General features: G+C 41.8%; 2 protein-coding genes across 2 annotated transcripts; one reads left to right on the forward strand and one right to left on the reverse strand.

Moving 5' to 3' along the window:
* Window positions 1–1859: 1859 nt before the first annotated feature.
* LOC119231376 (olfactory receptor 1J4-like) lies at window positions 1860–2699 on the reverse strand. The gene has a single exon (XM_037493150.1). The coding sequence runs from the start codon at window positions 2697–2699 to the stop codon at window positions 1860–1862; it is 840 nt and encodes a 279-aa protein (XP_037349047.1).
* A 7455-nt stretch (window positions 2700–10154) lies between these two features.
* Window positions 10155–20306, forward strand: LOC119231377 (olfactory receptor 1J4-like). Its single transcript, XM_037493151.1, has 3 exons — window positions 10155–10651; window positions 15873–15885; window positions 19365–20306. The coding sequence occupies exons 1-3, from the start codon at window positions 10155–10157 to the stop codon at window positions 20304–20306; spliced, it is 1452 nt and encodes a 483-aa protein (XP_037349048.1).
* The last annotated feature ends 990 nt before the right edge of the window (window positions 20307–21296 follow it).

The following is a 21296-nucleotide window of genomic DNA, read 5'->3' on the forward strand; positions in this document are numbered from 1 at the left end:
GTTTGATCCCTGGCCAGTGAGCTACCCACATGGCATAGCAGACCTCTCGTGGCTCGCCTACTGCTCTCCTCAGCGATGTAGTTCAGTCAATCTGCCTGTTCTGTTCCCCACTCTCTCTGGTGAATTCTCTCACCCCCCACACCTCTGGCTTGCACCCAAAAATAAATAAATCTTTAAAAAAATGAAAATCTCATATGATCCAGCAACATCTCCATCAGGCATTTACCCCCAGATATGAAATCTCTAACACAAAAAGACTTATGCACCCATATACTCATAGCAGTGCTGGCTACAAGTGCCCAGTATGGAGCCAACCTAAGTGCCCATCAACAGACAAATAGGTAAAGAAATTGTAGAAGATATGTGCCCAGTGGAATACTACACACTGCAAAGTGGATGGTCTCAAGGTGGTGATACTAAGTGAAATAAGTCATAAAATGAAAGGCAGATACTGGGTGGTTTTATTTATATGTGGAATATAAATAACCAAAAACCATAAACTGGTAAAATACAGCAAAAAAAAAAATCTTTGAACTAAGGGAAAATAATGTAGTTGTTAACAGAGAGAGGGCATTAACATGAGTGGTTTAGTGGAGGGTAGTGGAATGTGAACACATGTGGAGTGAAAATATACATCACGATTACAAAATATTTATTTTGTGTTTTTTTTAAAATTTATTTTAACATTTATCATTTTTAAAATTTTTTAGACAATATTTGCTTCCCCCCACCCTCTCAGATTGAGTCCCCATAGAATCTCCTTCCCCAAGGCACCCATGTACCATCACCACAGTCCCCTGTGCTCCTCCCTCCCTCCCTCTGATCCCTCTCCCTCCTCCTCCCCTGCAGGATGTCTCTGGTTTACAATTGTCTGTTTTTGCTTTGTTGTGGTTTGTACTGTTATTATTTTTTTTAACACTGATGTCTTATTTGGTTCCCCTATATTCCTGTTATAAGCGAAACCATCTGATGTTTTTCTTTTTCCTTTTGGCGTATTTCACTGAGCATAATTCCTTCTAGCTCCATCCACGTTGCTGTGAATGGCTTGAGTTTATCTTTTTTGATTGCTGAATAATATTCCATTGTGTATACAGACCACATCTTGATCCAGTCATCTATTTTTGGGCATTTGGGTTGTTTCCAGGTTTTACTTATTGTAAATAGTGCTGCAATAAACATAGGGGTACAGGTGCTCTTTTGAATCACTGTTTTTGTGTCCTTTGGGTAGATCCCTAGTAGTGGAATTGCCAGATCATATGGTAGCTCCATTTTCAGTAGACGGAGGAACCTCATGACAGCTTTCCACAGTAGCTGACCAGCTTGCACTCCCACCAGCAACAATTACAAAATATTTTAAATTAAACGGGCTCGTTCACAGTATTTCCCAATTCCATAGTGTAAGTATTCCCATAATAGCTGACTTCAATCTACCAACATGTCATTGTAGAGTTGGGAAGAGCTGTGAACCATCAACTTGAAGATGAGGCAAGCCTGCTCAGCCCCACCACATAACATCAGTCCACTGGGAGCAGATCACAAAGTTAGACCTGTGTCTTCATAACATAACAGATAAAATACATATGTGACGCTGACACAGCTTACGTTTGCAATGGTGGGAAATATCTTTATAAGATTTTGCACATAACTTGTAAGAGGTGAAAACAAAGTAGAAAAAAGTAAGGTGGATAAAGAATATTTAACAAACCAAGTTACCAAATCTGACCTAGTTGATGCATTAACATCCCTGACAGCAGAATGCATGTTCTTTTCAAGTTACATGGAGTTATCTACCCTCTCACATAATTTTAGGAGATAGATCTCATGGTGTTGGTGACTAAAATCAGATGATTTACAGGTCGTCACTTGAAGAAGTTCACCTTATTGACAAATGTCTCTAAGGCCTGTTTTATATCTCTATTCCTCAGGCTGTAGATGAAGGGGTTCAGCATGGGGGTGACGACTGTGTACATGACAGAGGCGATCATGTCTTTGTCTCTAGAGGTGGATGATGAGGAGAAAAAGTAAACTCCTGCAGTGGTCCCATAGTATAAAGACACGACGAGGAGGTGGGAGCCACAGGTAGAGAAGGCTTTAAAGAGACTTTTAGTGGAGGGGACCCTCAGGACACTGGTCCCTATACGGACATAGGAGCCCAGGACGCCACCCAAAGACAGGCTAAAGAGCAATCCTCCTTCAATGAAGATGACCAACTCATTGAGGGAGATGTCTGAGCAGCTCATCTTCAGGAGTGCAGAGAGGTCACAGAAGTAATCGGGGATGGTACTGTCACCACAGAAGGACAGTTGGGCAAAGAGCAGGGTGTGCAACAGAGAGTGGAAGGAGCTGAAGAACCAGCACCCAGCTACTAAGGAGACACACAGCTCCTGCCTCATGATGGTGGTATAGTGGAGGGGCTGACAGATGGCTACATACCTGTCATAGGCCATCACTGAAAGAAGGAGAGTCTCAAGAGAAACAAAGACCACAAAGAAATACACCTGGGAAATGCACCCCGTATAGGAGATGGACAGTTGTTGAGTGTGCATGTTCATGAGCGTCTTTGGAACCATGATAGATGAAATGGAAATATCAGAGAAGGCCAAGTGGCTGAGGAAGAAGTACATGGGGGTGTGGAGGCATGAGTCCAGCCTGATGAGTAGGATGATGAGCAGGTTCCCCAGCACCGTGGTCAGGTACATGTCCAGGAACAGGGCGAAGAACAGGCCCCGCTGCTCTGGACGGATGGGGACATGCTGCTCTGGTTCTCCCACCTCATGCTCTTTCTGTCTCTACTGTGAATTAGGGAAAAATGAAATGTCAGTGGAGAGGCCATAGTATTTGAGTAATGTTCTTTTTTAGTATGAAAATTCTTAATTTTAGCTACACTTGTGCTATTTCTCATGATTGCTGTAGCTTGAATCAGTCTGCTCTGTCTGTCTCCGTATGCCATCAATCCCCAACCCTTGCCATCAGTCAAATTTATTTCCAAAAATATCAAAGGATATTTATTCTTTTTTTCTTTTCTCTTTCAAAATATTTATTCCTTATTCAATAATTATTTATTGAACAGCAGCTTTGTCTCATATAGAACACATAGTAGTTAACAAAAATGGGCAGTCTCCATATTCATAGAGTTAACATCTTTGCATTAAGTCAGATTCTAACCTCGCTCTTTACTGAGAGATGTGAACTTCTCTTATTGGGAACAGAATTGCTAAATCTTTACACAAGCTTTCACTGCCACTGGCTGGCTCCTACCTGTTTTGAGCAATTTAAGATCCTGTGCTTCCAAAGTGACTAATCCAACTTTCAAAAGCAACATTAATAATTAGTACCAGGCCCTATTTTAAGTGTACATACACTTTCAAGGCAACACCACAAATAAATAGTATCACTATACCCGTAACTATGAGAAAATAAAAGTGACTGCTATTTTGCTCAATGTTTTATTTATTGATAATTTTAAACATCCTTGTTTATTTTTTCACAATAGGATTTCTCCCTGCAGACCTTTCCTGTGTCTTCTACAGCTCCCCTCAGCAGTGTATTTCAGTAGATTCGCTGTTCTGCACCCCACTCTGTCTCTGGCGAATCCTCTCACCCCCCACACCTCTGGTCTACACCCCAGTTCCTGCATGCATATATAAATATAATCTTTAAGAAATATTTGAGTTCATAAGGGCAAATGAGAAGCCCTTATAACATGTACAGAAAGTTCATATGCACATATGCAAACACGCTTCAATTGGTCATTTGTATTTCCTGTTGCCTGTGACCTACAGTGTGATAAAGCAAAAAGAGTATAATATGACTGTTGTCCAAAGAGTCACAAAGAAAAACTCAGAAATAATATACAAGATTAAACACACAGCACACAAATAATCCCATATAAACCCTTGTATAGTCTTAAAACAGACAAAACAATTAGCAACACATAAAAATCACATAGCAGATGTATAAACTCATACTCTGAATGTAAACTCATATATACAAACATGGCTATTAAACAACAATAAGCACAGGATCAGTCACATTACACAAAAATCATACCAGAAACTCATCATTGCAATCAAAGAACATACATAGTCGCACATAATACATCCTCTTTGAAAATGAGAGACTGTCCCAGCCTCCACTGGCCTCACTCAGCATGGCAGAAGGTTGTCAGTGGGTGAGGCATGCGGGTCGCCTTCAATCACAGGAACCAACACAGAAACACTGCCTACAAATGAAACAAACTGCAAACATACACAAACACACACACACACACACACACACACACTATACCTGAGACATGTGGGAGACATGCAAATGTAACTCAAAGTCAAATGTAAGCTCACACAAGCCCACATCAGAGTAGATCTGAAGACCTCTCACCTCTTGCTGGTCATGGGCAAATATAGCAAATTTCTATTCCAGATTGGCGAGCACATCCGTGCCTCTTAAGTCTCTGCAATTGAACTTACTTAACTATGATGTTTGTCCAAAGATGAAATGTGGGAGTTATAGGAGACTGGGGCACATATTTGACATCAAAAGCACTGATTAAGAAACCCTAAATTACATGCAAAAATGCCCTAACTGGCCTTATGGAGCCTTTTTAGAGTTATATGTTCTGGGTAATCAAAGAATAAAACTGTGAGTCAATTACACATCACTCACACAAACAACAAACATATATACACAAATAAAAAACCCATGAAGAAAATGTATCATACCCACAGCAAACAACACAGACCCACGTGGAATGCACACGTGGACCTCTAGGTACACACTGTGCTTTCCTAGAACTCCCGGCTCACGATTACCTGTTCCACTCCTTGGTAGCTCAAGAACCTTCTAATCCAGTGTTTGAATCTTTGGTTTCTGTTGACACACCAGGAACAACAACAAAATAAAACCACAAAGAAAGTCTTTGTGAGCACGCAGCCTCCTGTACTTTTTGTGTCTGTGCTGGTGCTTCAGAGAGTAGACAGGAGGAAGCATTATTACAAACCTCAGAGAGGACTTATAAAAAATCCCTAAACTCCCAGTTAAGGAGACTAATTGCCTCACACTCCTATCAGACCTTGGGGAAGAGCCTGTGCAGAGGCTGGAGGGACTGAGCTGCTGCAGCCACCTGAGAGGGTGCCCAGGCATCAGGGGCAGCCCCTGGGCTAATCAGAGCTCCATGGAGAAGGCTTAGTCATCTTCCAGCACCCATGTTGCTAATGTTCTGAGTTAGCCTCCCCCAATGGCACATTATGCCTTGGGAATAGAAAGTCTGATTCCTCAAACCTTCATACCACTCACACTTGCTACCACGAGGGCGCAAATTTAGCTTCAACTCCACATCTGCAAGACCCTTCTCTACACTGAGAGAGACTTCAGGGCATGGAGGGATGCCTTTTCTATGGGATTACAGAGTGGAGAGATTGGCTCAGTATACAGAGAAAATTGAATGTGGGCTATGCCAGTCAATACTGGTTGACCCTGAGCAAAAAGAGTATCCTCTCAAGCTTGTCTCGATCAGCTAAAGTGCAGTAGTAATTGCATGGCCATCATGAAGTTATTGAGATTAAATGAGATGATTTGTGCCAAAGCACATAATAAATATCAGTTCTTTTTATCACTATCATTGTATAAAAGATAATTGTATCTAGATAATTACAAAAGATAATTATATCTAGAATCACTGACATTGGTATAAGATTGTTAGAGAATGAATGGATGGATTGATTTTTAATTCTTCAGCTCTTAGTAAGAACCAACTCCAACTCCCAGAAAGACCCAAGTTGTCCTGCAACAGAACAACAAAATTATATGATTCAAATTTCAGTACATTAGTCAATTCAGTTCCCCTCCTGGTTTGTTTAACATGTGTTAACTGACATCTCCAGTGACTAGATATCTGTAAATTTTTTCAGTTCTAGAAATCCTTTACATAGAAAGGAAAAATGGAAGAATTTCCAATAGAATCTGTGAAGTTTGCTGAAAACTATCTAATGCAGCATCCAATAAACTCAGCGGGGATAAGAAGCTTCAGAAGGCTGAGCAGCAGCTACGGTCCACATCATATCTGCTTGTACCCCAAACTGAGCATGGAGGGTGGTAGTCAGCGACATACTCTATACATACAATTTAAAAGGGAAAGTTAGTAGATAAAGCACAATTGCTACAGCTGATCCCAAGATGGTAACTGAAATTCTTTATTGCCTTCCCCTCTCATCCACATTGTTTTCCTTTATCCTCCTCAACATGGCTGCTGGTCAAGATTGCTTGCTGAGTCAATGAAATGTCAGAGCTCTTGATTACCCTGATCTGTTTACTAATGATGAGGCAGAGATTCAATTGCCTGCGTAATGTTATCATTTATCAATTAAGCACTACTATTAAATCGTTCTCCATAATTGTGGTCAATTGCTCCTGAATTTAAGAATAGCCCTTTTTGTTGCCCCAAAAGAAAATCCAAAATTTAAGAATGAAAACCTAAGATTATTACCAAGCAGCCGTCATGCTCTAATATCAGGGGACCACGCCTGTGTTCCCAGTGAAGTACATCCCCACAAATCAAAGACAAAGACTTCACAGATGGGAAGTGCCCATGGAATGGGAGCCCCATGGGGATAGATCATAGACAAAAGTAGCCACAAAAATAGGAAGTTCCTAAAAGATAAAAAGGGAGATAAACTTAGATGAACTTGGATATGGCTGTGAAATTTTAGATACAACACCAAAGGCACCATGCATGAAAAAAAATTTGTAAGTTAGATTTAGGAAAATTAAAAATTTCTGCTCTGCAAAGGATCATATCAAGAGAAAGGGAAGACAAGACACAAATGTGGAGAAAATACTTGCAAAACTAACATCTGATTACGTATACAATGTACACTTAAAATTCAACAATCAGAAAACAATTTGATCCAAAAATAACGCAGGGACCCTAAGAATCTCCTCACCAAAGAAGATATACAGATGACAAATAAGTGCATGAAAATATGTTCGACATAATGTCATCAAGAAAGTATGAATTATGAGACTGAGATACTATATATGCTTACTAGAGTAGCCAAAACCGAAACATTGACTACTACACTAAATTCTGATGAGTATGTGAAGCAACAGAGACTGTCATACCCTACTAGCTAACAGTGAATGAGTTAATTGACACTGGGTCAAATACTTAAAAATAAGAGGGAACACTACAAAACTTTAGAACAAAAGAAAAAGGAGAAAATATTTGCTTCCTTCGGGTCAGCCAAAATTGATTAGATGATCCATAGAGAATAAATGATAAATTGGACTTCATTGAAGTTCAAAACATTTGCTCTGAGACACCGTTACAAATGAAAAGAATGCCACAGATTCAGAAAATGATGTTTGAATATTATATATAAGATGTCTTGTTGGTGGACAGCCAACAAATTCTCCTGTTCACCATCACACTGACATCACTCTTCATTAGTTCTTATGTTTCCTTTGTGGATTTCTTAGGATTTCCTACATACATGGTCATCTAGTCTGTGGACTAGCTATAGCTTTACTTCCTTTCCAATATGGAGAACTATTTAAGTCTTATTGCACCAACTAGCACCTGAAATGCAATGTTCAGTGAGCAGAAAAACTTGTTTTGTTGTCCATTTTATGGGAATCACCTTCCACCTCTAACTGTTCACTAGTTAACTAGAAGGTTCTTGGTAGATGCCCAAGGGTTGAGAAAGTCTCCTCCTCCTCCTAATTTGTCGAGAGGTTTAAATAACAAACATATACCAAATTTTATTAATTGCTTCTCTATTTAGTGAGATGATCATGTGTTTTTGTCTCTTATTGTATTAATATAGTATATTAATTTTCAATGTTAAGCCAACCTTCCAACCCTAGAACAAATCCCACTTGATCATTGTAAGTAGTCCTTTTTATATACGACTGCGTGCAGTTTGTTACTATTTTACTGAAAAGTGTGTTTCTATATACATATAGTGTATTTGTGTGTCATACGCCTCTCCTATTACTTTGTATGTCTTTGATACCTGACCTAATAGAATGAATTGTGAATTCTACCTTTCTCCTGATTTTTGTGGAAGCACTTATGAAGGCTTGGAACTTCTACTTTAAATCTTTGGTGGAATTCTCCAGTGAATCTGTGATGAGCCTCTTCTTTTTTGAAAAGCTTAAAATATTCATTTAGTTTCTTGTTCAATTAGTCAACTAGGATGTTCTATTTACCCTCAATTCTTTTATTTATTAATGTTTTTCCAGGAGTGTGTTCATTTTATCCAAAGATCAAACTAGTTTGTATATAAAAGAATTTACTTATAGTATTTCCTTAATAATAACTAAAATCTTTGTAATAATAGTGGTAACATTCCTTTTTATACTTCATCTTGTTATTTTAACCTTATGTTTTTCTTAGCATAACTAAAGACTTACCAAATTTGTTGTTTTTTTTAGGGTTAACTTATGTATTTACTAATGTTCTTTATTTTTTCTTCATTTTTTCCTTTTAATCAGCATCTTTATTGAGATACAATTTACATACCATATAATTAACCAGTGTTCAATTCCATGATTTTCAGTTAAACTAATCTCGCCTCCTGCTCTGCAGGCCTCCCAAGGGAGTAGAGAGCCCCAGGTCTTGGGGCCAGTGGAGAGTGTGCTGTCCTGGAGGTTGGGGTCCCTGGTGTGGGTCTACACGAGCTGGTACTACCCTGTCTGGGCCATTCTGGGATGTGTGGCGAGGCCCGTTCCATTGCTGGGCTCTTCAGGGGTCAAGGGTGTTCACAACCTCTCCTCCTCCTCATGACAGGCAGAGGGAGGGAGCATGTCACTGACATTAGGGACACCTCCCCCTGGGATGCCTGAGTTTAGTCCCTTTGGCCCCTGCACAGGATCATCTCAAGAGGAAGGCAACTAATTGGGCAATTAGTTCTGATTTCTTTTCTAACCAGAGGCTGGGGTTGTGTTCCCCTGAGTGTGATTTGTGTTTGTGTTGGTAAATGTGGATCTTCCTGCTCATTGTGCGGTGCTAGTGAACAGGCATGGAAGGTGCAAAAGATCCTTAGACCACGGAGGCATAAGAGATGCAGGTTCAGCAGCCAGGATGAGGAAGAGTTGTTCCAGATTAGAGCAAGGTGGGGATCATCATGTGGTGAGAGGAGTATTTAATAAGAAGAGCAGAGAGAGAGAGAGAGAGAGAGAGAGAGAGAGAGAGAGGAGAGAGAGAAAGAATGTGTTTATGTAGCTTGTAGAGCCAAGTGTTTTAGTGGGTGTCTGACTCACACACGCCCTATTACACACACGGAGCTGTATCATAATTAACTAGAAAGAACTAAAACTGAGGCACCAGCCTCACCTGCAGGAGCTGCACTTCAGGTCCTCAGGGGTCACCGGAGTCTGCGCTGCCGTGGTCGGGGCACACAGGAGTGTTTCCCATCATGTGAGCACCTAGTCCATGCTGATCTAGACCAGGGGGCTGGACTGGCTTGCATGCCGCAGGCGCCTGTGCTGCTGTGTTCGTGCTGCACCTCTTCATGGTAACTGTGTGTTGTATCTGACGTGACTGTCCGTGTGCACAGTAGAGCTTGTTTGGCTGTGTGTGGTTTGGGAGTTGTCTGGCCAACTAGATGTGGTGATTTTGTACTTTTTCAAGCAAATCTATTGTAGTGTAATTAATATTCATAAATCTACAGAATATATACAATTTGATGAGTTTGGATACAGGCAGACACACGTGAGCCTTTCACCACAAGCAGGAGACATATCCATCACCTACTAAAATTTCCCTTCATTGTTTGTTTGTACAACATGAATCACTCAATTATATTTTAGTATGCTCTTAATCACTACTCTGTGAGAATGCGCCCTGAAAAATGGACTCACCAAAGGAAGGGTGGTGACTTATTTACTACTCTCTCTCTAGCACCTAACTCAGCATCTATGTATGTTAAAAAAGATACTAACACTGATTAACACTGGGGGGCTTTAGGTCACATATTTGTCTATGTGACAGCATCAGTGTCCAGGCTGGACGAGGCCCCAGCAGGTGAGAGAGCATCATGGTGTCTGCAGAGACACCGTCACTCACGTGCTATGTGACCATCTGTCCCTGCTATGTCACGGTTTCTAAGATCCTGACATCTCCTACTTCCCTCTACCCCAGAAGACAGTAAAGCAACATGAGGTGGGAGAACCAGAGCAGCGTGTCCGAGTTCCTCCTCCTGGGGCTCCCCATCCGTCCAGAGCAGCGGGGCCTGTTCTTCGCCCTGTTCCTGGGCATGTACCTGACCACGGTGCTGGGGAACCTGCTCATCATCCTGCTCATCAGGCTGGACTCGCGCCTCCACACCCCCATGTACTTCTTCCTCAGCCACTTGGCCCTCACTGATGTCTCCTTCTCATCTGTCACTGTCCCAAAGCTGCTGTGGAACATGCACACTCAGGACCTGTCAATCTCCTATCCAGGGTGTATCTCTCAGATGTATTTTTATTTGGTTTGTGGTTGTGTGGACAATCTGCTTCTTGCAGTGATGGCCTATGACAGGTATGTGGCCATCTGTCACCCCCTCCACTACACCATCATGATGAGGGAGGAGCTGTGCCTGCTGCTGGTGGCGGGCTCCTGGGTCATCTCCTGTGGCAGTGCCTTGTCCCACACTGTTCTCCTGACTGAGCTGTCATTTTGTGCTGACAACATCATCCCCCACTTTTTCTGTAGTCTCCCCATCCTGGTCAAGCTGTCCTGCTCAAACACCTCTGTCAATGACTTGGTTATATTCATTTCTGGGGCTGTGTTTGTCATCATTCCATTGAGTGGCATCCTGGTGTCTTATGGCTGCATTGGGGCTTCCATCCTGAGAGTCCCCTCTACCAAAAGCATCACTAAAGTCTTCTCCACCTGTGGCTCTCACCTCTCTGTGGTGTTTCTCTTCTATGGAACAATCATGGCGGTCTACTTTGCCCCCTCCTCAAGCAACTCCAATGATGCAGACATGATTTCCTCCTTGATGTACACAGTGGTGACCCCCATGCTGAACCCCTTCATCTACAGCCTACGGAACAAAGACATCAAATTGGCTGCGAGGACCCTTTGCAGAAAAGATGTCCCTGCTGCCAGGTGAGAGTCACCTGACCATGCTCTTCCACGACTGACCTTGTCAAGATATTCCCCATAACTTGTGTGCTGACCTCCCACGTCCCAATACCTCCAGCTGCTCTTGAAAGCGGGGGTCATGTCATGGATCCAGTCCCTTCCCCGTAGTGATACTTATCATCTGTCTACTCTTACACAACCTTAACTATGGAATTGCCCATGACACACATTGGTTTTGTTTTTTTTTTTTTTTTTTTTTTTTTTTTCAAACTTCTGAGCTCCTAACTGGGCCGTGGGGCTGACCCTGCGTGACAGCGGCACTGTTGTCTCTGTTCCAAGAGGAGATGAGTCCTTGCTAGATAACAAAGCACATCACCACCTCTCTGAAAATAAATGACACCAAGTTTCAGGCTTCCATTTCAAAGAGGAAAGTTGGATGTGTTCAGAATAGCCCACATCTGTCTGTTTGATGCAGGTCTGAAGATACCCACTTCTAATAAATGCACAAGTTCATAATTCATGCACACAAAAATACTGGCTGCATGATCACTATGTGCCAGCTGTTTTTCTAGGTTCTGGGGAATAAGAGGAAGGATGAAACAGTTTTCTCCTAGAAATTTTAGTTCAAGTGATAAAAATTTCCTGTATGCATTATGTGAGGAGAATTCCACATGTTGATAGGTTATGTTTTTATTTCATTAATTTCATAATAATTTCTGATTTCCTTTTTTATTTCCTCATTGGCTCAAGGGTTATTCATGTTATTTTGTTACCAAATATTTGGGCCTTTTCTAGGTATCTTTATACTATTGATGTCTAATTTAGGTGCATTGTGCTTAAAGCCTACATTATGTGATTTAAATACTATTAAATGTATTGAGATCAGTTTTATAATAGAATATGGTGTGTCTTCCTAGTAATAATCCAATAAACCCAATTCCTTCTTCCCATCCCTGTTATCACTACTAGCATTCATTTCACTGTACAGAGCATATGTAAGCATATTCATATAGTAATACATAAAATATGCACATAAGTAAAATTGAGTCAATTGCTACCATTATATTTAGGATAATATTATCTTTTACAACTTTGAAGAATAAAAATAAATAAATGCTTTATATACCTTTACTTATTCCTTCCCCAAAGCTCCTTTTTTATGTAAACTGAGATTCTGATCTGTATTACCTTCCTTACCTCTAAAGAACTTTTAACACTTCTTGTAAGGCAGATCTACTGGCAACAAATTCCTTCAATTTTTGTGTGTCTGAGGAAGTTTTTACCCCCCTTACAATGTTGAAAAATTTTTCAGGAGGTCTCTCTGGTGGTGCAAGGGGTTAAGTACAGCACAGGGAAGCTATCTGCAGCCTCTGCAGCACAAATTCCATCCCTGGCCTGGGAGCTACCCACATGGCGCAGCAGACCTCTCCTGTCTTGCCCGCGGCTCCCCTCAGCAGTGTATTTCAGTAGCTCTGCCTGTTCTGCTCCCCACTCTGTCTCTGGTGATTCCTCTCACTCCCCGCACCTCTGGCCTGTACCCCAGTTCTTGTATGCATAAATAAATAAATCTTTAAAACATTAATTCCAAAGGGCACCTGCATCTCTATGTTTACAGCAGCACTGTTTAGAATAGATAAGCTTTGGAAACAACCCAAATGCCCAAAAATAGATGACTGGATCAAGAAGATGTGGTACATATACACCATGGAATATTACTCAGCAATCAAAAAAGATAAACTCATGCCATTTGCAGCAACATGGATGGAACTGGAAGGAATCATGCTCAGCAAAATAAGCCAGAAACAAAAAGAAAAATACCAGATGGTCTCACTCATAGCAGGAATCTAGAAAACCTAAATAAGGGACCAGGAAAAAGAATAACTATAAGAAAGAAAAAATCAAAATCAACAAACGACTATGAACCAGAGACACACTATGGGGGGGGGGAGAGGAAAGGAGGGATTGGGGTCAAAATAAGGGGGCTGCAATTGTATGGGGAATATAAAAGTAAAAAAGAATTATATAAAATCACATATTAAATAAATAAATAAATAAATAAATAAATAAATAAATAAATAAATCTTTAAAACAAAAGAACAGAAAAATTTTTCAGGGTACAGAGCTATGACTCCCAAGTCCCTTACATATAATACCCAAAATGGAAGGGCACAGGCATTCGAAAAGATGCTGCTCTTTGGGGGTCAGTGTGTTCTGTAAATGTCAATGACGGACTTTATAGTTTTATTGCTTAACTAATATTCAAATTTTCTACATCTTACAATGTTCTATCTTCTTTTTCTCTTAAGTATTTAGGGCAGTATTGAACTACAGATGATGACAGTGATTGTAAAGTTATCTGTTATCTTCAAATTCTATCAGTTTTTGATTTAAATATCTGGAGTTCTATTATTAAGTGCACACATATTTAGGACTATTTTTACTGGTTCACGAATATGAATGTGTCAGAAGCCCAAGAAACATGAAGGGGAGACTGGGGATACTTTTTTTAAAAAAAAGATTTATTTATGTATACAAGAACTGGGGTATAAGCTAGAGGTGCAGGGGGTGAGAGGATTCATCAGAAACAATGGGAAACAGAACAGGCGGATCTACTGAGATACACTGCTGAGAGGACCAACCAGTTAAGGAGGAGAGATCTGCTGCACCCTATTGGTAGCTCCCTGGCCAGCCAGGGATAGAACCCATGCTGCAGAGGGTGAGGCTAGCTTCATAGTGCTTGCTTAATTAACCCCTTGCGCCACCAGGGAAGCCCACGGGGACACTTTTTGAAGGAAGAAATTTTTCTCCAAGTACAACTGTCTCACATTGAGTTCTGTGTTCATCAGGTGGCAGGTCAGAGATTCCCACATGGAAAATTACACAGAAGCCCATCCTTGTTGCCGCCCCACCCCACTTCCTGTTTCCTGTCACCTGTTCCAAATGCTCATCCTGTTTGTTCCCCCTGACCCCAGAGAGCTCATTCAAACTTCCAGGCACAGAGAAGCCAATAGAGATTTTTGCAACTATCTCTGTCCTTTTAACCAACTGCTTTTTGTTTTAGGGTGTTTTGTGTCTTTTTGTGTTTCTATAAGCCTTGGGATATGGCACACTCAGGAGAGCCATCGCTCCACCCAGTGGGGCTGTTTATTGCACAGGCTTGCCAGTCATCTGCAAAGGTTTGCACTTAATGTTCGTGGAAGTATGTGCTTAGAGGTCAATCCCAAGAGCAGGAAGGCAGGGGATGAGGCTTGTGAAGTGCTGAAGGTGAATGTGGGCCAACTGGGGTCACATTTGAAGTTCCCTGGAGATTTGTGGGTTAACTTTCCAATGGACTCCATGAAGTTGTTAGTAAGAGGAACTGCAAAACTGTTAATTGCATTCCTTGATGGAGATCTGAATTCTGATTTCTGTGCTCCCAGACCTTCCCCCACCCATTAACCTCCTAGGTCACACAACTTTACAGGAAACATGAATAAAGTGGGCCCCTTGGGCAGCTTCCCACATATCTGGGGAAACTGGGTGCTCAGTTAAGTTCCCCAGCAAGGGAGAAATGGTGGATAGGGGAGGATCTCCTCGAATAGAGCTGTATGATTTGGGTGATGGATGATGCATGTAGAGTGAAACTGTTCTTACCCTCTCTCATGTGTCTATTCTTGGATTTTCTTCCCCCACTAATAATGAGCTGGAAATTCTCCACTAAATTCCCAGACTGTCACACAGAACTCTGACTTATGTGGCATTGTCAAAACTGCGACTTGTTAGGTGACAATGGTAGAAAATTCTTGTTCTGCCCTCTTGCTGATGTCCCTTTTTCTTTTTTAAATATTTATTTATTTATTTATACAAGCACTGGGTACAGTCAGAAGTGTGGGAGGGTGAGAGAATTCACCAGAGCCAGAGCAGGGAACAGAACAGGCAGACTGATGAAGTACACTGCTGAGGGGAGCAGCAGGTGCGGCAGGAGAGGTCTGTGCGCCATGTGGGACCCTCGCCGGTGGCCGGGGATAGAACCGGTGCTGTAGAGGCTGCAGGCAGCTTCGCAGCCCAGCGCTCAACTGCTGCGCCACCGGGGAGGCACTGATGTCCCTTTTTCTTGTTCCCACTGACCTTGGTGGACCCCATAGGATTTCCTCCATACATGCTATGCAGCTGTGAATGAGATGGTTTTACTTCTGCCTCTCCAATCTGCACAAAAGGCCACTTCCTGAAGAGTCTAAATGAGCACAGAGCCATCCAGCCTGGTGGTGTCCCTTTACATGTTTACACAGGGGTACACATGCTGGCTGATTCACTGAAATGTGTATCACATGGTTGTATTGTTCTATGGGGGGTGCTTAGGTCTTTCTCATGGAGAAGCAGGACTTGAAAAATTAAACTTTGAAAATCGAGTCATTCAAAAACCATCAATGCTATAATATTAAGATATTTATCCAATTATAGATTATAGATATGTTTATCTTTTGCTGGAATATACAAAGATAATGACAGTAAGTTGACATGTACCTGATGCTTTAGCATGAGTGATTTAATATAGTCTTAATAGAAACATGAATATTTATACCACTAGCATCTGCATTTATAACAAGTAAAACAAGATTGAGGGAAGTTACTTTACTTATTTAGGGTCAACAATGGGTGACTGGAAAGCCCAAAGCATTGGGTACATTGGCCTTAGAGGACATCATGCCAGCTGCTACCTGGTTGGAACTATAGGGAGAGGAGCCCAGGGTCCCCCTGATACCTGGGACATCCTCTCACATGCTCAGGTGACTCTACCAACTCAGTCCCTCCAGCCTCTATGCAGGCTCCTCCCTAAGGTCTTGCAAGAACTGGAAACAATTAAGTGACTGTCTTTCCTTAACCAGGAGCTAAGGGACCTTGTCCTTGTCCTCTCAGTGGTTTATAAAGTTGTGTCCTCCTGGCTGTTCTCTGGCATCAGGGACAGACACAGCAATCTCAGTAGGTGATGGGCTCACAGAGGATGTCTTCGAAGTATTTATTGCTGGTCTTCTCGACAGCAGCTGAGGACTCCGACACCGATTAGAAGGTGCCTGATGTAACAAGAAATGACACAGGCTGGATGGCGGGGGATTCTAGGTGAGCAGAGTGTATCTCTGTGCTCTGAGGACAAATGTGTTTTCCATGTGGGTCTGTGTGTGATAGCGTGGATGGATGTTCCCTAACTAATGTATATCTGTGTGGGGGATACCCATCTCTCTCCAGAGAGATGAGAGAGGATACCCATCTCTCTCTAGAGAGAGAGAGGGAGAGGGAACGAAATGGAAGGGAAGAGAAGGGCAGAGAGACAGAAGATAGAGTGAGCAGAGAACAAAGAATGATTCATGGTTGATTCTCTTTGGCCCAGAGCACCAGCACCAACTAAAACCCATTAAAAAGTATAAATCCCTGCTGGGTGGGATCTGGTCTCTTCACCAGCCCACTGATCTCCAACACCTGCCCTCCCTCCTGCATAACTCTCACATGTTCAGCTCTGGCTACTCATCACAGGTAAGTAAAGAGATTGCAGAGTATAAAGAGAGAAGATGTGTTCCCCACTCTGGATATGGGGTCCCTGCATTTATCCAAAAGCAGCAGGGGAGGGAGGACTTGAAATCATTACTCAATGATGAGGGATGTGTACCTTGCATTTGGTGAGCTATATATATACACGTCACTTCATGTTTTATGTGTATGTGTTGATGTTTATATACAAGCAGTGTTTCTGTGATGGTTCCATCCCTGCATGGGGTTGAAGTGACTCACTACTGACCATTTAGTGGGCATTCACAGTGGTCATGCTCTGCATTGAGAGGGTCACTCAAGTCTCCACTACTGGGCAGCTGTCAGGTATTAATGGATGGGACCTTAGTGCCTGCAGCAGGTCCCACTGGGGCCCAGTTTTCATCTGGCCCTTATGTTTGCTCTCTGACATTCAGATCCCTCCCTGGGAAAGGAGGGGTAACTACCCCCACATACAGTGCTGTTTTTAGGACTAAATGAGGCCATGCATACAGACTGTCCATCACCAAGCCTGGCTCATGATTGGTGCTCAGTAAAGAGAATTCTTATTCTCTTTCCCAAAGTCAGTGCCAGTGTGATAGAGATCCTCACTTCACTGCTGTCTGGGGCAGGATGAGTAAAAGTCTAAGAACAGGGGTCCCTGTATACCCCTCACATGCTGGATCACATGGCCTGATCCTTCCATGGCTCGGGACCCAGCGCCTTCCTCACAAGCCCTATCTGAATCAAGGTCCTATCTGAATCAAGTTGCTCCAGTTGGTTCCTGCTTGTTTCCTCTGGTTCTCACACCACACATGAGTGGGCAACCAGACCTCCACATGGGGGTCCAGACACTGTCCTCTCAGTGGCAGTGAATCAAGATAAGCAGAGCCCTCAGCAAGTTCATGGTCCCTGAGGAGCCTTGCAGTCCTGCTCCACTGCTTGAGTCAGTGAGGAACCCTATTCTGTGTGTGTGTGCATGTGTGTGTGTGTAACCCTAATTCTAACCTGTCGAAGGGTGAACCTGGAATCCACCACCAGAGAACTGAGCAACCTCATGTGGTAATTTTTGTCTTTGGTTTTATCACATTTATGAAATAAAAAGCATATTTGCCTTATATACCATAGTCAGTAGATACAGAATTACTTCTTGAAATTAAAGTTGTGTGAAAGCCCTTTTTGTGTTGTATGATGTATCAATATGATTGATACATCTTGGACCAATGGAGTGACAGGTGAGGTCACCCAGCATGTCTAATGAGGGCTATGACACCCATGCAGGTGATGGATTCTGCTTAGACACACATTTTCAATTCACTAGTTCTGCTTATGTGTGGTATAGCCTCACACCTCACCAAATGCTTTCCTCAGAGTTAAAGTGGGTATTAGAGCAATTATTAATTAGGATTATTCTATTATTAATAGTGCTTGTAAAGCCTTTGGAATATTGTCTGGCATGTTCATGATAAATTTTTGACATTCTTATCACCATTCATTGGGAATCTGGATGGATACTTTGGTAGTGATGTTTAGGGATTACACAAGTTTCACAGTAAGACTGCAACAAATCACTAGCTATCCTATTCCAGTTTACAGAGTTCCACAAACTTTTAAGAGGACATGAGGGCTGTGTGTCTCCTGCTGATCATCTCATTTTTTTCTATGTTATGCCCATCATTGATGGTGGACCTAGCGTGATATAAAGATGTAAACTCCTTGAACATAGAGACTCATTTCAAGTAGACTATAATGAACTCAGTGCTTTATGTGGTGCCTGGAACAAGACTGTTGTTCAATATATATCTGTGTAATAAAGGAAAGTGCCCTCTGGTTCCATGGAAGGAAATCTTGTTATTTTGTGAGGGGTATCATGCACTAGTGGAGACCAACTGTGACAAACCATGATTCATGCATCAACAAGCATGAGCAATAAAGAAAAATCTTGTTAAAAATAAATACTTTCGGGAGGGGAAGGATTGGGGTCAGAATGGGGCGTTTGCAATTGTATGGGGGAATATAAAAATAAAATTTAATATTTAAAAAAAAAAAAAAAAAAAAAAAAAAAAAAAACTTTCCTAAGAAACTTTTCAAAAAAAGGCAAAAGGAGGACTTACTATAATCATTGTCCTGGATTGCTTGTCAGGCATGTTCATGTATAACAAACTCTTTCCCATTGTCAGGCAGGCCATATTTACAGTGTTTAATTTTTAAGCAGGTTATTGTCCGTGCCATGTGCTTATAATATTCTTATACATATAATTTATTGCCCAATGTATTTTCTGAGAGGTTTTTCTCTTACATGACAAAGAACAAAAAACAAAGGGATGTTAAGTCTTCAGCCCCATGGTGTGAGGCTCTTTGGAAATCTTTGGCCCCACGGTGTGAGGCCCTTTAACTTCGGCCTCATGGTATGAGGGCCTTTTTCTTAGCCGCTTGCCAGTGTCTTACCTGGCTGGGGCAGCAAGGCCCCCTGCATCAATTTCTCTCTCATCTGACAGCACAGACAGTATATATTAAATCACTGATCCAGGCTTCGATAACAGATACATATTTTAAAAAATATTTCACTGTATAACATTACCGTGTAGCATATTTTCAAAACATGCCTGCTGAATTGAAAGTTAAAGTTTAATTGAAATAGAATTAAAATCTATGTAACCATCCTAAAAAAAAAAAAAAAAAAAAAAAAAAATAAATACTTTCATGTAAAAAGGATATCACTATAATGTGGCTAATTCTAGACTCCCTATCTCTTCTTTCCTTCATCCCTAGCAGAGACATGAACATGAGGTGGGAGAACCAGAGCAGCATGTCCGAGTTCCTCCTCCTGGGGCTCCCCATCCGTCCAGGGCAGTGGGGCCTGTTCTTTGCCCTGTTCCTGGGCATGTACCTGACCACGGTGCTGGGGAACCTGCTCATCATCCTGCTCATCAGGCTGGACTCGCGCCTCCACACCCCCATGTACTTCTTCCTCAGCCAACTGGCCTTCAATGATATGTGTTTATCATCTGTCACTGTCCCTAAGATGTTGATGAACATGCAGGCTGATCACAAGTCCATCCCCTATTCAGAGTGCGTTTCCCAGACATATTTTTTCATATTGTTTGGTTGTCTTGACAATTTCCTTCTTGCAGTGATGGCCTATGACAGGTACGTGGCCATCTGTCAGCCCCTCCACTACACCACTGTCATGAGGCAGGAGCTGTGTGTCTCCTTAGTAGCTGGGTCCTGGCTTTTCTGCCTTTTCCACTCTCTCTTGAACACCATCCTCTTTACCCGATTGTCCTTCTGTGCTGACAACACCATTCCCCACTTCTTCTGTGATCTCTCTACACTCCTGAAGATGAGCTGCTCAGATGTCTCACTCAATATGTTGGTCATCTTCATCGAGGGAGGGATGATTATCATTGTACCTCTGAGTGGCATCTTGGGCTCCTATATCCGGATTTGGACCACCGTCCTGAGAGACCCCTCTGCTAAGAAATTCCTCAAAGTCCTCTCTACCTGTGGCTCCCACCTCCTCGTTGTGTCTTTATACTATGGGACTATTGCAGAAGTTTATTTTTTCTCCTCCTCATCCACCTCCAATAATAAAAACATACTTGCCTCTGTGATGTATATGATAGTCACCCCCATGCTGAACCCTTTTATCTACAGCCTGAGAAACAGAGACATGAAACGTGCCCTGGAAACACTTGTTAATAGGGCTAAGTTCCTTATGTCAAAAGACTCGATCTGAAAGTGTTAATAATAGAGTCAAAACAAGAAGGAAATTATTAGACCTTAACTGATATACTGAGTATCCAGTTGAATGTGGACTGCATGAACAGGTCAGGGAAGTTGGCCTCTCCAGTTTCCCTCTCTGCTCACATACAACAGTTTTCTTTACTCAGACTGACTTTCAATGATTTTTAACAATTCTTGGAATACGTGATGCCTAATTGCAACTTGCACAGTGCTAGGGGTTGGAGATGAGTGAGGGTATAAAGTGGCAATAATGAGGATGTAACTCATTCTGTCCCACCAGCTCCAGGAAAACCAGTCTTTTTTCTCTTGGCCCTTCACAGTCAGAGAAGGAGGGTGCTAGAAAGAGTGTCATAGAAAATTCTGCTTTCATCAATTGAATTTCCAATTTTTTAAATTTGACATTCCCACAATAAACTTCTAATGACTCAAAACTTCATTTCTTGTGAGGTGTTGGTTTTAATGTGCTGGCATGCCTTTAAAAACTATGCACATTGATGTGACTGTCCACATTTTCTTTTTAATGAGTGTTTTATTTATTTTAAGAATAGAGTTCTAAGTGCAAGAAATCTTCTATATCTTATCCTGGTGGTAGTTAAATTGTTATTTGCTCAGGTAAAAATTCATCAGGCTATACAGTTCAAATTTATACACTTAGCCTATGCATACTAGACAGTAAATCAAAGTAAATCAAATACAAATAAAGTAAATCAAATACAACAACCCTTAATTATAATTTTCTGAATGGAAAAGTTACGGTGGTGTGCATGTGAATAAAATTATATAAATTGGGGCAGACTACAGGTGCAGGAAAGTGCTCTTCGGACACGCCATTTTAGAATAGGGACCTTCCTTCAATAAAGATTGCTTGAAACTGGGAGAAGGCTCCCCGCGCAGCCAGAGGTGAGCTGGGAAGCTGCCCCCATGCCAGGCCCCATCTGGCCAGCCATCCGAACCCAGAGGGGGAGCAGGCAGACCTCAGGCA

Source organism: Talpa occidentalis, unplaced genomic scaffold (genome assembly GCF_014898055.3).
Source record: "Talpa occidentalis isolate TD23 unplaced genomic scaffold, MPIMG_talOcc4v2.1 talOcc4.7, whole genome shotgun sequence".
In the NCBI taxonomy this organism is placed as follows: domain Eukaryota; kingdom Metazoa; phylum Chordata; class Mammalia; order Eulipotyphla; family Talpidae; genus Talpa; species Talpa occidentalis.